The 15,570-nt window shown below is 38.9% G+C and overlaps 1 protein-coding gene across 1 annotated transcript; it reads left to right on the top strand.

Annotated features, from left to right (window-relative positions):
- The first annotated feature begins 2,145 nt into the window (after nt 1-2,145).
- Nucleotides 2,146-4,967, top strand: CHCHD1 (coiled-coil-helix-coiled-coil-helix domain containing 1). Its single transcript, XM_026710973.2, has 3 exons — nt 2,146-2,330; nt 2,959-3,077; nt 4,566-4,967. The coding sequence occupies exons 1-3, from the start codon at nt 2,186-2,188 to the stop codon at nt 4,665-4,667; spliced, it is 366 nt and encodes a 121-aa protein (XP_026566758.1). The 5' UTR covers nt 2,146-2,185; the 3' UTR covers nt 4,668-4,967.
- Nucleotides 4,968-15,570: the final 10,603 nt, after the last annotated feature.

Genomic DNA, 15,570 nt, shown 5'->3' with positions numbered 1-15,570 from the left:
CCTGGGACTGGGAGGCCTAAGGACATTACAGATATAGTACTGAACAGGGAAATGGTGACAGAACTGCAAATATTGTTTCAGGCTACATTAGACATCCAGAATTATTCTGGATTCTGAAATGGTTGGAGGTGTGCAAACCCAATGAAAAATATAGAAACCACAAATCCTGATCCAGCATCTTAGCAGAAGCCAACGATAAGTGAGTCTCCAAGAGGTCTCTGGTAGCCAGAAAGAACAGTGAGACTAATCTGTTGAATGGCATGAAACCACAATTTGTTACTGTGAAGTTTTCAACAGAATATTCAGTGCAGCTGGATAGATGGAAAGACAGGTATTGAAGCTAAGGTGCCCAAAGCTACCTTAGTGTAAGAAATTATTCATGATTGAAAAAAGCATACATTAATAAAAAGAAAGAAGTCAAATATTAGAATATATCTACAATGAGAAATTGACTTTATTCGCGTTCATTAAATTTACAAGTTCAAAAGAAGATTCCTATAATCTTAAACTCCTCATTACAAAGAGCAGTTTAACTGGCATGGCTCTACATACATTCTCTCTCATTAAAGAGAGAATTTTTCAAAGCCTGATTTCAGCATTTGTAACTTTTTTCACCCTGATTGCAACTGCCGCTTGCTGCCCAGGCCCAGTTCAGTGAAGAAGGAAAAGTCCTGATATGTCGTGTGATGCGGTCATGACAATGTGAGTTTGACACCCCTGCCCCAAAACAAAAGTTAATGTTCTTAAGCACTTTGTACGTTACAGAAAGGGAAATCACATTGAATTTGTTTCCAGGTCATCCCTTTGAATCTTTATGACAGGATGTAACAGAATAAATCGATCAATAAAGAATCTGAATAAATGTAATTTAAATTGGTATTTTTAAAAAACTATTATTGGGTTCATATGTAGGTTTTAATATTTAGACCAGAATCTTACTGGGGAATGTGTCAGATCTGTGTATCTGCCATGGAAGAAGAAGGGGGGGGGGGGAGTTTTATATAAACAGAATAATTTGAAGAACCTGGGAGGGGAAAGAAACAGTGACACCTATTTTTTCTACTACTGTTTTTAACACTACTATGCAATACATAAGTAGATATATGGGTAAGCCTAATCCTTTCACATACTGGTAGGTTTCATAATATTTTATAAGAATAAACCAAACTTTGTCATTTAATATTAAGTATGTATATTAGACACTCAGGTGATTTATTTCAACAACGTATACATAGTTATTTGCCCCTATATAGTTTCATAATATATTTTAACTGATTATATGGGAGACAAAAATAAAATAGTGTTTTCTGGGGGGTTTTATAGTAAGAAAACTTTCAGAAATGAGAAGGCTGTTCATCATTAAAATATTATTAGCTCAAAAGTTTAAAAGCAGCCAAGCCTTTAAAAATATAAACATACAAACACAGAAACCTGATGGCAGAAAATATATCCAGTGGGGCATCGTCTGCCCTTCGAAGGGTTTTTTTTTACATTTTCTTTTATTTTTCAATTTTTGTCGGGCAATAGACATTGGTTCCAAGCTCCCACTTACTCTTTCTAACGTTACTTTTGAACTTCCCTCTTGTCAGTTTAATATTATGCCCCCACGTTCTTGATTTTTGCTTAATATTGAAAATACTGCCTGAATCTAGACCCTTATTCACCCCCTTAATACGTTCCAAGGTTTCAATCCTGTGCCCCCTTTCCCTTCTATCCTCCAGGCCAGGGCTCTCCAACCTTGGCAACTTCAAGGCTGGTGGACTTCAGGTCCCTTTGCTGGCTGAAAAATTCTGGGCGTTGGAAGTCCCGAAGGTCTTAAAGTTGCCAAGGTTGGAGACCCAGCTCCAGGCTGCATTCAGTTCTCTTCACTGGGCGCAACGTCACTCCCATAGTCCTCGCTCCCACACCGGCCTTCCAAGGAGCCCGCCTGCACAGGGGTCCCCACCTTCCTCCTCCTTCCAGCCGTCCAGCCATCCCCCCAGTCAGTTTAGCTTGGAGCCCCATGTTCAGGATCCGCCCGCAGCTTCTTGACAGGAGACCTCCGGCCAACGGCGGAGCTCAGAGAACCTGTGGACAGTTTGGCCCCCCGCTCGCGCAGGTCCTCGGCGGCGGCCGCTCTTGAGCATCGGAAGTGCGGCTCCATGGTACGAGGCCAATCACGTGGCGGCCGCCCTTCCGCTGTGCCATGGCGGGCCCGCCTGGCGGCGTATCGCTCTGGAGGAGTCGCTTCGGGGACCTCGTGGGGGTCCCGGGCAGGCGTCGCCCGATCAAAGCGAAGCTGCCCCTGGTGCTAGGCGACCGCGTCTCGAACCGGCGCCTGAAGCTCGGAGGTAGGCGAAGGCGAGCGGCGTCCGACGGTCCTATTTTATCCCGCCCGGGCGCCTGGTTTGCAGTGGGTCAGCCGAACTAAGCGAGGGTACTTTTCGAGGTCCAGAGGCGGTCCTGCTATGAAAAGCGGGGGCCGCCGGGGAGGAGGAGGCACCGGCGGCGGCGGCGGCGGCAACTCACATTCGTACGTGCCCGTCCCCTTACCTGGAGTCCAGATCATCTTGACTTTACCTGAGTGTAGATATTTGAACAGAATCATCCGTATACACGCCCTTATTTCTCAACCTGCGCAAATGTTAAGGCGCGTGGACCAAGCTTGCCCCATGTACACGTGTACTGACATCCTACATGCGTGTACCGGTTCACACAGCTTCGACCGATTCCGCTAAAACCTGCCTGATCGAATATCTGTCTTGTGCCAGGCATTAATTACATACCGGGATCTGGCCCACCTTGATCAGATGTCTTTCCATTGACCAGTGACTTTCTTCCAATTATAGATACTATTTAAGAATTGGAATAATATCAGGGCCTGCTGTGTGTCCTTCTTTGTTTTGTGTGTTTCTTTTGCAATAGATTCGTAGAAACTATAAAATACTCCTGGGTGATGGGAGTTTCTTTCTTTTACAGAGGCAAGTTGTGTTACAGAGATGGCATTGATGATGGCTTGCTGGAAGGCAAATGAGTTCAGTGACAGTGCTTGTGCAAAGGAGATTACTACATTCTTTGAATGTGCAGCAAAAGCAGAAGTAATTGCATTTTATTTTTCCCCAATATTCTATAAAGAAACTGTATTGAGTGTGTAATGCTTCAGAATGACCCAATTGTTTTAATTACATAGTATTTTATTTAAAATTTCTTTAATAAACTTTCATCTAATTAAAATGGGCAGCAATGATAATTTAGCAAATATAAGCAGAGACAATTGATGCTTCAAGGTGCTGGTACTAGTGTATGAAATCCTAAATGAATTGCTCTTGAAATAATTTAAAATACTTGTCAGCCAGGGGAATTAGTCAGTGGTGATACTGCTGGATCCCATAATACTGCCATTTTTATTATTAAAATGAGAAACAATACTAGGATAACATAACTTGACATTTCTATTGTCATTTCTTCATTCAAAAAAAGTCTGCTTTAACTCTTTGTTATCCTCACTCTATGAACCACTTTTTTTAAAAAGGCAAAGAACTGTACAAACTATTTTGTGCTCAAAGTAACCGTGGGAGGTGCAATTTGGAAATATTTCTGTGTTGGCTCTGCTTGGAAATGACTCAATTGGGAATGTTTGTTTTGACCTCACTGGTGCCATGATGAGACCACTTGCTTCTGGTGATGTTGGAACATCCCAATTTAAGCTTGAAGCTTAAAAAAAGTCTAAATTATATTTTTTGAAACTATTGGTTTCTGCTATCTTTTTCTAGAACCAAAAAGTTAAAAATTATCCTTTTATTGGGAGTATGTTCCTTGACATAGGAGAAGACTAGCACAGAGGCCAAATGCTCAATCCTCAAACAGCTAACTTTACTGCTAACAAAACAAAACAAAAATGGAGGAAGCATATGCTTAATTGCTTCACTATTGTTACAAAATAGAATTGAGAGAAAAAGTTGGAAGTATGCCATATCCCCAAAATTGGTTTTGGATATCTGGGAGATTGCATGCAAGTCTCATTCCCATACTTAGGGTACCATGAAAGTATCCTTTGTTTCATTAAATCCTAAAATTGGAAGTAGTCATGATGCTTTGTAAAAAAAGAAACTTACTAACTGGTTAAAAGAAAAATAATTGCTGAAATTGTCCATACATTACATATCATTGATTTCCTTGTGGTTATAGAAAGTATGAGCTAGCTGCATTAAGTCAAAATAGTTTATATAGAACACATCTAAAAAGTCATATTGCCATTTCTGTTTTTTCTGTTATATTTATTTGTAGAAAATAATAGATTATTAAAAAACAACTAGCAGGATAAGACCAAACTAGCCACAAAGTGTGACCAAAATAATATATTTTTCTCATATTCCTATGAATAGATTTTAAAAATTCAACTACGCTACATTTGCCATAAAATTTGTTAGTTTGAGTAATAAATGAAGAAAATAGACTTTTGACAATACCAGTTCAGTTTGTCAAAATTGACTCTAGTCATTTAGCCATTGGGATCCATAACAAAAATCACTGGGAATTTACTTTTCAATTCAATAACTGCATAAATTTATTTGTGTTCTTTTCAGGCAAAGAAAAAGGCAACTCCAGAAGAATCTTCAGGAAATCTTGATTCACAACAAGTCAACAAATTACTTGGACGATACCCAAATATTACACACCATTATTAACAAAAATTGTTTCTGTCATAACTGGTTATTAAAACCTGAAATTAGCTCAACTTTGGAAAACTCCTCCACCCCGCTTGTTAAAACTGAGGAGAAATAATCTTCGGAATTATATAAGTGACTTTGTCTAAAAAGATCATCTGCCAGTAAGACCGAAGCTTACATTTTCTCTGATGTGAAGGTTCTTCAGGCAGAAAACTTCCTTATGATTGTTCAGTTATTGTCATATTGAGTTATATGGAATAAGATCTTATAATGAAATATGCTACATACATACTAAAATTAAATTATAAATTAAATATATAGTTCTTTGTGTATAATCAAGTTCTTGCTAGTGGAGCAGGTTTTCTCTTCTAAACCCTGGCTAAAACAGTGTTTCTGGCCTACAAGATGAAAATTAGTAGATTCATGAGATCTCTCTCCTCTGGATCTTTCTTGGGAGCAGCACTTCTATAGATTGTCTCTTTGTTTTTCCCAGTGGGAATGTGACAGTCAGTTGAATCCAGTCCCCAAGGAGCTTTCACTTGAAAGTACTCTCAACTAGGAGCTCTTTCAAGTCCTGCTTCCAAAACTATTCATTGCTAAGTCCTATGAGTGCCTTGACATTTGTGGGATGAAGCTTTGAGAACGGAGGCATTTTGATTCTCCCTAGTAATTGTGATGACCCAGAGCGTAACACAAACGTAACAAAATTCAAAATGTAAATAAATGTCCTTTAATGCCTCCAACCTGGCCTCACTGTTCAATAATTCTCAGCTGGAGATAAAACTTATTCAAAAATAGTCTCCAAAAGAAAGCAATACAGTCCAAACTTAAAGAGCAGATAGAGGTAAATAAAAAACCAAAACAAACTTCAATGAAGGAATTTCCACAACGGACCAGGATAAGTAATTACCAACTTCAAGGAGATCACAAGGCACAGTCTGTTGGATGGATGCCAACCAAGATAACTTAAGCCCAAAATAAAGCACACTTTGCTTCTGGCAAGGCTGTGTTTTAACTGTCTCTCTTATATACTATTCTCCCCAGTTGCAACCAATGAGGGGGATCATGGCCACTTCCTCTCTCATAAGCCAAGTTGTTTCCTTCTCCAGTTCTCCCTGCGTGTTCTAGGATGGGCCTGGTTCTTCTGCCCTTCCCCAGCCTCCTCCACATCCTCCAGAGCCACATCTGCACTCCCTGTCGGTTGTTCCTCCTCTCCCTCAGAGTCCAACTCTTAACAAGGGCATGACAATAATATCCAGAGCTCAGGAATAGCCCTTGGTAAGATTTTATGTTGCATCCTAGTTCCCATTCAAACCAAAAACATGTTTAATATAATAGGCATCTCATGATCTGTGTGTGATGTGGTAGAAAGTGGTGAGCACTGGCTGCAACATTACTTTTTACCAAATTAAATATCAGTGAAGAATTGTCCAAAGGAGATAATCTAGATAGTTTGGCTTTATTTCTCTGTTTTGGACATTAGGAAAAAAAGCTTGACAAATATTTGTAGGACATCTTTATGGTCCTGGAAGAGTCACCTCAGATTTCTCCATTTTTGAGGGAAAGTCAAGAAAACCCAGAAATTGAGATTCAGCTTGATAGGCCTATGCATGTGCTTCTCGATTAGACCAAAATTGGTAGATTGGGGCCAGGCTGTGTCCCAAAGCCTGTCTTCATTAAGAAAATAAACTTTACAAGTTTGTCCTAGAAGGAAAAAAATCTGATGATTTTTTTTTCACTATGTTTTTTTTGTAATACATATTTTCATAATCAGTTAATTCACCACATTCAATAAATCCAAAATTTCAAATATTGGTAAATGCCAGCATTTGGAATAGGATTTACTCTCACGTTAAGTTCTTTGGATCCTACTCCATTTCCCCAAGTCCTGCTAACAAACCTAGAATGTCAAATCAAAACAGATTAGTACTGAGGCAAGCTTTGTATCACTTAGTCCTTGATGCTCTCTGCATCTTTTCTGGCAGATGTTTCATTATCCTAACTAGGTAACATCCTTTTTGCTGTCAGTTTATATTCTGGTGACTTGTATGTGTGGGTGGGGACCATCTTAGGGATTCTTTGGTTGGACTGTCCTGGTGGCTCTTTGGCAGTTTCTTGATTGGGGTGTTGCGTCATACTTGATTGTTGGTCTGAAGTTGACCTTGGAGTTAATCTATACTGATCTGGGTGCTGATTATTGGTGGAGAGATTCTGGAGTCTTTTTGGTCTCTTTTGGGCTGGTTGATTGTCTCTCGTATAATCTACAGATGATGTGCCTATTGGTGGGTGATTTGTCAGAGTGTCAGGCTTCTAGAAATTCCCTAGGATTTTTGGATTTGGCCTGGTCACATTTTCCCAATTGAAATTAAGGCTGAGGCTTTTTATATGTTGCGAAATTAAAGAATTCATCATGTCTTCTGACTGCCAGTTGGTGTTCATGGAAGCTTGTATCATGTGTAAGTGTCTTCTCCATTTTATATTTCAAATTTCTATTTCTGCAAAGATATAACAGTTGGGAAAAATCTAATTTCTGTCAGTGAGGCTGTTCAACAGTATAGGCATTACCACTAAAAGCATATAAGCCTCCACTCTCAAACCTCAGGAAAACTAGGGATCTCCATATTTGGAGAAGTCAAACCATATAAGGCTTCATAGGTATCAACCAGCACTTGAATTGTACCCCCAAGCTAATATGAAGCCAGTGTAATGCCTGGAGTACATATGTTATCCGGTATTGGCAAGGACTTACTAGGCATTGTGCATTAACTGCAGCTTCTAGTGGTCCTATTAAACAGCTCATGTAGAGCACCTATCAGACACGTGATGATGAAAGGCAAGAGTTACAGCAAAGAGGCCATCCTGGAAAGATGGTATCTGGTGTATATTTGGAGCTGGGGAAAGACACAGTTCTAGCCACAGTCTCTATTTGCCTAACCTAAAGAACTCAGAGATGTGAATATCTAGAATTAGCACAGATACATAATGCATCAAGATTTGTTTGCCTCTTACAGTTATGGTTCTTCCTGGAGCAGGATGACTCTTAAAAACTCATGCCTTCTACTTCAAGACTTACTAATATGTTGTGGATACCATCATCACCTTTGCAATTCTATGCAAATAGGTCTTGCTCATTCAGCCTGGTGAACAACCAACGAGTGTAGAAAATATTAGAAGCTCTTAAGCTCTGGGGCAGTTGTTGAATTGTGTCTTACTCACCATTACCTACCATCAACGTGATTTAGCATCCCTTTTGCTATTTCCTATGATCTAGAGAATAGAGTGACTTCCAAGTCAACTCCACACATTCACTGAGATTACAATCCTAGGCATACAGAATTCACATTTACAAGGCCTGAAGCCCCTCTTCTCCACCTGGCAAACAATTCCCCATGTTATCTGAAAAAACATACTGGCTGCGTTTCAGACGGAGACTTTCATCAATTTTGTGGCTGTAAAACAAATATTTGTTCCTGAAATTCACATTCTGGGCATATATCCTATTTCTGAGACCTATCCAAAGGATTTTCTTATTAACCATTGGCAAAAAGATTTCATTGTCCCCTTGCCTTTATCCACAAGTGTTTTTGTTAAAAAGAGGAATGGCTCTTTCTACTATAGATTCATGTTCATGGCTATAAATGTGTTTTTTAAATTCTGTAATTAAAAGAATTACAGAATTCTTTTTCTGTAATTCTCTTTCCCCCATCTTCAAATTCAATTGAGGGCACACTTTTTGCCAAGGTGCTCCTCAGAGGGGGCTACAACCTGGTTTCTATGGTAGCAGGCACAAGCATTTAACTTCCTTTGAAACTCATTATGGATATTCTGAAGACCCTGTCTTAATGCAGTGTATAAAATATATTTTTCATAACTGGCAAGATTTTTTTTAATTTGGCTAATTTATTAATTTACTCTGATTAAATTAAAATTTTGCCCTGCCAGTGGTGAAAAATATGATTTATGCTAAACCATACTAGACCCATTCATTTATTTGAATGATCTATGTTTGAATTAAGAGCTATCTTGAGGGAGATAGCAACCGGCTCTTAGGCAACCAGGATATCTCAAGTCTCTTGTCCATATTGAGGTCTTTTATAAAAGCTAGATGAAGCCCAAAACATTTGTTTTGCAATGAAGTCCATACCAGCAAGACTACCACTGCAAAGCCACTCCTAATCCAGTCTGCGAGAACTGGTCATATACAATGCTCAGGGAAAAGCCTCTTTTAGGAAGAACAGGTGAGGTTAAAGGCTAAATAGGTACCAAAAAAAAATGCAGAAGTAGCTGGAAAAAGAATTTTGCTTTCTTTAGTCATTCACACAAAGCAGGCTCAGGAGATCTCAGTTCCACTCTACAGTACATTTTTTTTGCTGGAGGAGGAAAAACTAAAGCAACAAAGACTAAGACAAGTATGCCTTTAATGGGGCTGCTGTGAGTTTTGTTCCTTGCATGAAAATGACAGGAACCTCTGAGCCCCTATGAAAGCGAAGGGAGGGGAATAGCAGCACAGGAGGCCAATGATAAATTCAGTCAGAGACAGTAACGTAAAGCACCAGCATGAAGAATCAGCTCTCAGCAAGCAGAAGGATGGTGCTCCCCCAAGTGTTCCTCTCACTGCTGTGGCTTGGATCTGGGCAGGTAGGAAATGGGGCTTTCAGCTGCCAGCAATCATTTAGCTGTTTAATGTTGTATTGACCAGCTCACGATGCCTGGCGGAATATTATTTAGCCTATCTAGGCATGCCATGGTTATAGAAAAGCTTGCTAATAGATCTGTGGCATTCAAAGAGTTAGAGATTAATTTTACACCATGAGAGCAATTCAAACATTAGGAATAAATTTACACATTTGCAAACTACATTCATGTTCCACACATATGGCAGATTCTTTGTCTCAATCTTGATTGATTAGTCATGATCAAGCACGTAGTCCGGACATTTATAATATAACGCCAGGATTTGGAAAGACATCTATTTTTCCTCCTCATGTTTTCTCCTATGCATCTGGGGGAAAGCTGCAAAAAGGGTGTTACTTCCCAGCAATGCTGAATTACTGCATCTAGACTAGAGCAAGCTATACTATGGAATGACTTTCCTCACTACCAACTCCCTCATTTGATGCAGACTCTCCTCTCTGAATGCTAAATGCAATTAGGCTGGCAGTCTCTTCTATGCTTTGTAATGAATTCTTTGTGCAAGTTGCTATATTGATGTGCTTTAGTGGACTTCTGCAGGCAATCTTTATTCAGGTGATTAAATAAACGCATCCACATGAGATACGCTGGAGAAATAGAAATACAAAGGCATTTCTAACTTTAAAATAAACCTCCCTCATCCCAAGTATGCAGGTGTCATCTCTGTCCTTTTACTCATTTTCCCATTAAGTCAGCGATGCAGTCAATGAGCAGAGATCCCTGCAGGTAAAGCAAAGGGCAGAAGCCACCAGTGAGCATTGAAAATAACAAACTACAAATAACAACCTGCCACAATAATCAGCTGTTCTGAAAAGCAACCGGCAACAAATTGAGAATAACTTACTGAAATAAAACTCCAGTGAAAAAGTGAGAGTGGAAAACTCTTGCTTAAAATTCCAAATTTAAGAGATTGCAAGACTTGATCTCAGCTGAAAGTGTTGCTCACATCCACCTGCCTTGGATTAGTAAACATCAAGTATTAGTTTGCTGCATCAAAAAGAATTGGTTTTGTGGCATTTTAAAGACCAGAGACGTCCAAGGACTTAAATCTTTTTCCTTCATGGTACTATCAATATTTGATAACTTTATATATGTATATATATTTAATTTGATAACTTTATATAATTTAATTTTTAATAACAAGTGCTGTAAAAGATTCATTTTTTTAATGGGATTTCAGGCAGGGGTGGGTTTCTACCGGTTCTGTCCACCTCTGTAGAACCGGTAGCTCTGAAGAGCAGCAGACATAGAACCGGTTCTATGTCTGCTGATGTTTTTGCCCACCTGCCCACTCAGGCTCTTACCTGATCTTTATTTCCTGATTTTTTTTAACTTCAGCTGCCAAATGAGGCACAGCTGCAGTTAAAAAAGCAGGAAAAGAGGCCTGTTTCAAAGGCTGCATCTCTGCACACAGCATGCTGATGATGATTTACAGGCGCTCTCAGTGTGCAGGGAAGCTCGTAAATCCCGGTAGTTAACCCTGTCATATCCCACCCCTGATTTCAGGGCATGGAAACTTCACTATAAAGTATAAATGCAAAGTACAATCTCTATGATTGCAATAGCTGACTTAGAGATAATTGCAAAGTTGTTGCTATGTATTCCAAAACAAAATGAATGAGCAAAATTCTACCTCCCCCCACTTTAAAAAAAGGGAATCTCTTCGCTTATTTGGCTAGTAATACAACCATTATATTGTAATACATTGGTCAAGGTGTTGGGCTTGGTCAAGAAAATGCAGATGTAAGAACCCAACTGCCCATAGTTTAGCAGGTGACTTTGGGTCATTCATCTTCTTTTAACTGACCCTATTTCAAAGGTTCTTGTAAAGATAAAATTAAAACATTCTTTCAAGTACATAGACAGAAATAGGCTGGAAGAGGAATAAAAATGGAGACAATCAAGCCATCTTTGCATAGTGTTTCCCCACTTGTCTTGGGAGCTATGTTTGGACAAAGATCCTGTTTAACCATTTATAGTACACACTCCTTTGTCCTGCAATGCACCATTCTTGAGAATCAGATCACTAACCCAAACCCTAACTGAAATAATTAATTCTGCATTCTTTGTTCAAGGAGAACTAGCAAGCATACTGTATTAATTTTCTCGTCTATTTTTGTTATTTTGTCTAGATACATTAATACTTCAACTGTGTACAACAAATATCAGCATTAAGTATTCATTTGAAGAGTAGTGTGGCTTATTAATAATTTCTCCTCCTCCTTGGAATGGCTTTCTACACGACCACTTTTTAGGAAATCTCTACCTACTGTACCTCTATGTTCTACAGATTTTTAAATGGTCCAATAGCTGGAGTTTTATTTACTGATGGTTAGTGAAAGCACATAGCTATGCCAAGCAACCATGCATTATTAGGCCTATGCTAATTGTTATGGTAAAATATGTGTTGCCGCTTCATCCAAAATGTATACTGCATGGGATCACCATTCCACAATGGTTCCCACATGTAGTCCATAAGTGTAGTGCTGGTAAAGGTGCAGATGTTAATATCTTAATGTTGTGGCTCCGGGCTTGGATTCAGCTCCTATGACTGATATGAGTTCAAGTGAGGAGGACATGGCAGAAAAATATGAGCCGGCATGGCTCAGTGATTGGACTAGTAACCAGGATGAGGAGATGGACGTGACAAAGGAAGACAGACCTGATGTATTAGAATTGTCAGGCCTTTGACCTCCTCTGGTTCCTTATCTGATCAACAGCCGGGAATGGCTGACAGGGAAGTTGTGAGAGAGTCTTCTAGTGGAGATGAGAACTTGGAAAATTTGTGGTTAAATGTAAGGAACAGAAGATGTTTGAGAAGGCAAACTCAGCTGGAACGAAGGAGGAGGGCGAGTCAGTAAATTAGCACGTTGCCTCAATGCGTATAAAAGAACACAGCTGGGCTGGTAAAATTTGCCAGGAACAAAGTGACTTATTGAGTGAGGACGTTGCAGCAAGATGCTCTGAGACTTGAGATTTATTGCCAGGACTGGTTTGCCGGACAGAGTAAAGATTTATGCTATGGATTGAGATTTCTGCCAGCCGTTATCTTGTAAGACTTCTTTCTGTTTGATTTAATTGTGAAACGGCTGCTTTCTGTTTTGTTCGTTTGAATTTTGAAGGGGAGTCATAACACCTTAATATACCTACAAAGCATTGGAGAGACTTCATGGGATTCTGGTACAGAAGTTGATAAATTTGAAGTTGACGTTGTTGTTCCAGAAGACAAAGACAAGACAAGAAGTAATGGGTCTAAATTAAAAAGAAGGAGATTTGGGCTTGACAGGAAGAATCTATTACAATAATGATGAGATCTGTTTGACAATGGCTTTTACCAAATGACCATCTGTTGGCAGTGCTATAGTAGATCTCATTGGGATTGGGATTAAGATTGGTCAAGTAACTAGAAACAGAACAGGAGTTTAGTTCAAAGCACTTCACGTTTATTTCATGCTACCCAGGGGTGGGATTCTACTGGCTCTGATCTGTTCTATAAAACCCCTTGTAAACTGTCTAAGCAGTTAGAAGCAATCTCCTTTTGCTTTTTTCCACCCGTATTACATCCTTGCCAGTATGCCTAGACTTCCTGTCTCCAGAGCTTCTGGGCTTGACTTTCTTAAAGGAGAAGGGTTGTTTTAAGATTTTTACACTTCTGTTGGGAGGAAATACTTCCCTGGACAATCAGCACTTTGAAGAAATAATTGAATAATGAAGCAGAGCTGTCAGAAAGAAGCTTTTAATGACAGGGAACCAAGATGAGTGATATCCAGCAAGGCTACTTGTCTAGCTAGAAAAATTGACATTCAAACATGAGTTTACATACCCTTTCTGAGTTTTGGTCTAAAACTGGTTTTTTGGTGAAGGTTAATTCTGTGCTTGGTGACATTTAATCCTGTGTTTATTGATGGGATAATTTTCCCTATTCAGCTTCAACAAGCAACAGCTACTGTTATGATATAATTATTTGTATTGTGTTTGAATTTTTTCCTGCCTCATGTTTTTTTTTCTATATGGGGAGAGTCTTCCTTCACTGCTTTAGTGGTATCTGGCACTGTCCTTTTGGGGTGTACTTCCAAGAGGCAGGATGCAAGCTTGACACTGATTTTTTTACTGCCTTTCTGGGGGGCATGTGACCTTTCCTTAAATCTGGATGATTTCTTTAGGATATCTTGTGAGGTGAGTGAGACCAGCTGGTATTTTTAAGTAGTGCAAGTGGATCTAAGGATTGCTTTTCCTGGGTGTGCTTTTTCTGGAGAGCTTAAATGACCCCTCTGCTAAAGGGTTTCACTTTATGAGCAAGACTTGGCTGCTTGATAGTTATCACTGCATTTTAACTATTTTAATTCCTCAAGGTGCTCTGGAACCCTGCCTGATTTGTAATTCCAGTTGCAGATATTTTTAATATAGTGATTGGTATTTAGGGCAGCTTTTTGCAAGTAAAGAAGCTTTTTGTATTTTTGTACAGGTAATCCTTGACTTACAACAGTTGATTTAGTGACCACTCAAAGTTACAATGGCACATTACAGCCCCACTGTCATGAGAGGCCAGGCGAGGAGAAGCGTCCTTTGACATAAGTGATGTCGAGTTGGCCATGCCCACCCAATCACATGACCACCAAGCCATACACACCAACTAAGCCACGCCCACAGAACCAGTTGTTAAAAAAAATTGAATCCCACCCCTGATGCTACCTATACACAAGAATCTGATCTACTAATAATCAAGGCAAACTGATGCTAGGATAAGAGTAACATAATTCAAAACGGGCCGGAGTCTTGTCATCAAGTTAATGATGTTTTTGACCCCACCCTCTTGACTATAGTCTCCCAGTCTGATGCTTTGGACTGGACTGTCTCTCCTTCTCTCAATAATATATAAACATACAATCAGAATCTCAATCTCACAAGATCTCTAGCAACAACAAAAACAATGTAATGGTCTTTTGAGATTTTAACCATTTAAAAGCAGCTAGTTTGCAGATGCATTTTGCCCACAGATATCATCTTCCTGACCTCTTTCACATGTGCTGGTTCTCAAAAAAAAACCCTTGTGATGACAGCTTAGTGATCTGTCAAAGGAAAAGGCTAAGAATGAGTCCTTACACACTTGTCTGCCTCCACATGTTTACAAACACTTCAACTGCAAAACTGGATATTCTTTTAAGTATTTCTTCCTACTGCTTCATCCCTTTGATCAGAAAGAGCCTACAAGATTCACTCCTTTTATTTAAAAGGATGTTATGAAGATTTCCCAAAAGAAAAATACTGACTATAGGTTCTGACGCTCCCAGCCAAGCCATAAATCCCTTCCCACCTCTTCAGCTACTTCCAGACAGACTTTTTAACATGCAGCATGCATGGTTCTTTAGAGCAATTTCATAAAGTGTCCAGATGACATCAGCATCCTTACTTTTATCTTTCTTTTGTCCTTTGTTTGCTTGAATGGGAGTGATCCGGTTTGGACAAAAAAAGCAAATTAGTCATGCAAATCTCAGAAAGGATTGACTTTCTGTAGCACTTCGCTTCTATAGAATTGGAAAGCAGGTTTGATATCAGCTCTCATCTGTTCCTTCCCATAAGCATCAAGATGTTCTGATATTTTTTTTAATAAACATTTTTATTGTTACTTAATACTGGAATTTAAAGATATAACATTTTGTAGCTTTGAAGGTAGTTTTGTACCTTGGCACTCTGTTCAATTTACTTATTCAGAATTTAAAAACACTTTTTTCTATGACAACACAGAAAAGAGAACAGTATATTTGTAGGCACTGTGTATTTGGGTATATCTTTAAAAATGTCTGAGGATGCCCTTTCCTCTTCCCTGTGTAATCCAGAGCAGATGTTGCAAGGGAATGGGCAAAGTTAATGAAGAAGGAATGTCAGAAATTGAATATGTGTACTTAATGATTTTTAAATATACAGTATATTTTTATATTTTAATCAAAATAGTAATTGTGCCAGCAACATAATGATGAAAAAGAAGTAGTAATATTTTTGACAATAATTTTTATTGTTCTTTTTCACCTTTTATACATATTGATCTTAATTTTAACAGTACTGTGTCGTCATTATTACACAAATTATTATACAAACCAATCTCATGTAAATAGCTACATTTATATACCTTTATATACATTCATATACCTTTATCTATAATTTTCTCATCTCCTTTATCCTTATTTCTATTGTTCAACCATTTATACCAATTATCCCAAATTTTGTAATA

The sequence above is a fragment of the Pseudonaja textilis genome, chromosome 4 (genome assembly GCF_049901715.1).
Source record: "Pseudonaja textilis isolate UNSWEBS1 chromosome 4, rPseTex1.2, whole genome shotgun sequence".
NCBI classification, from domain to species: domain Eukaryota; kingdom Metazoa; phylum Chordata; class Lepidosauria; order Squamata; family Elapidae; genus Pseudonaja; species Pseudonaja textilis.
Note: the sequence above shows the minus strand (reverse complement) of the source record. Positions and strands in the feature narration are given on the sequence as shown.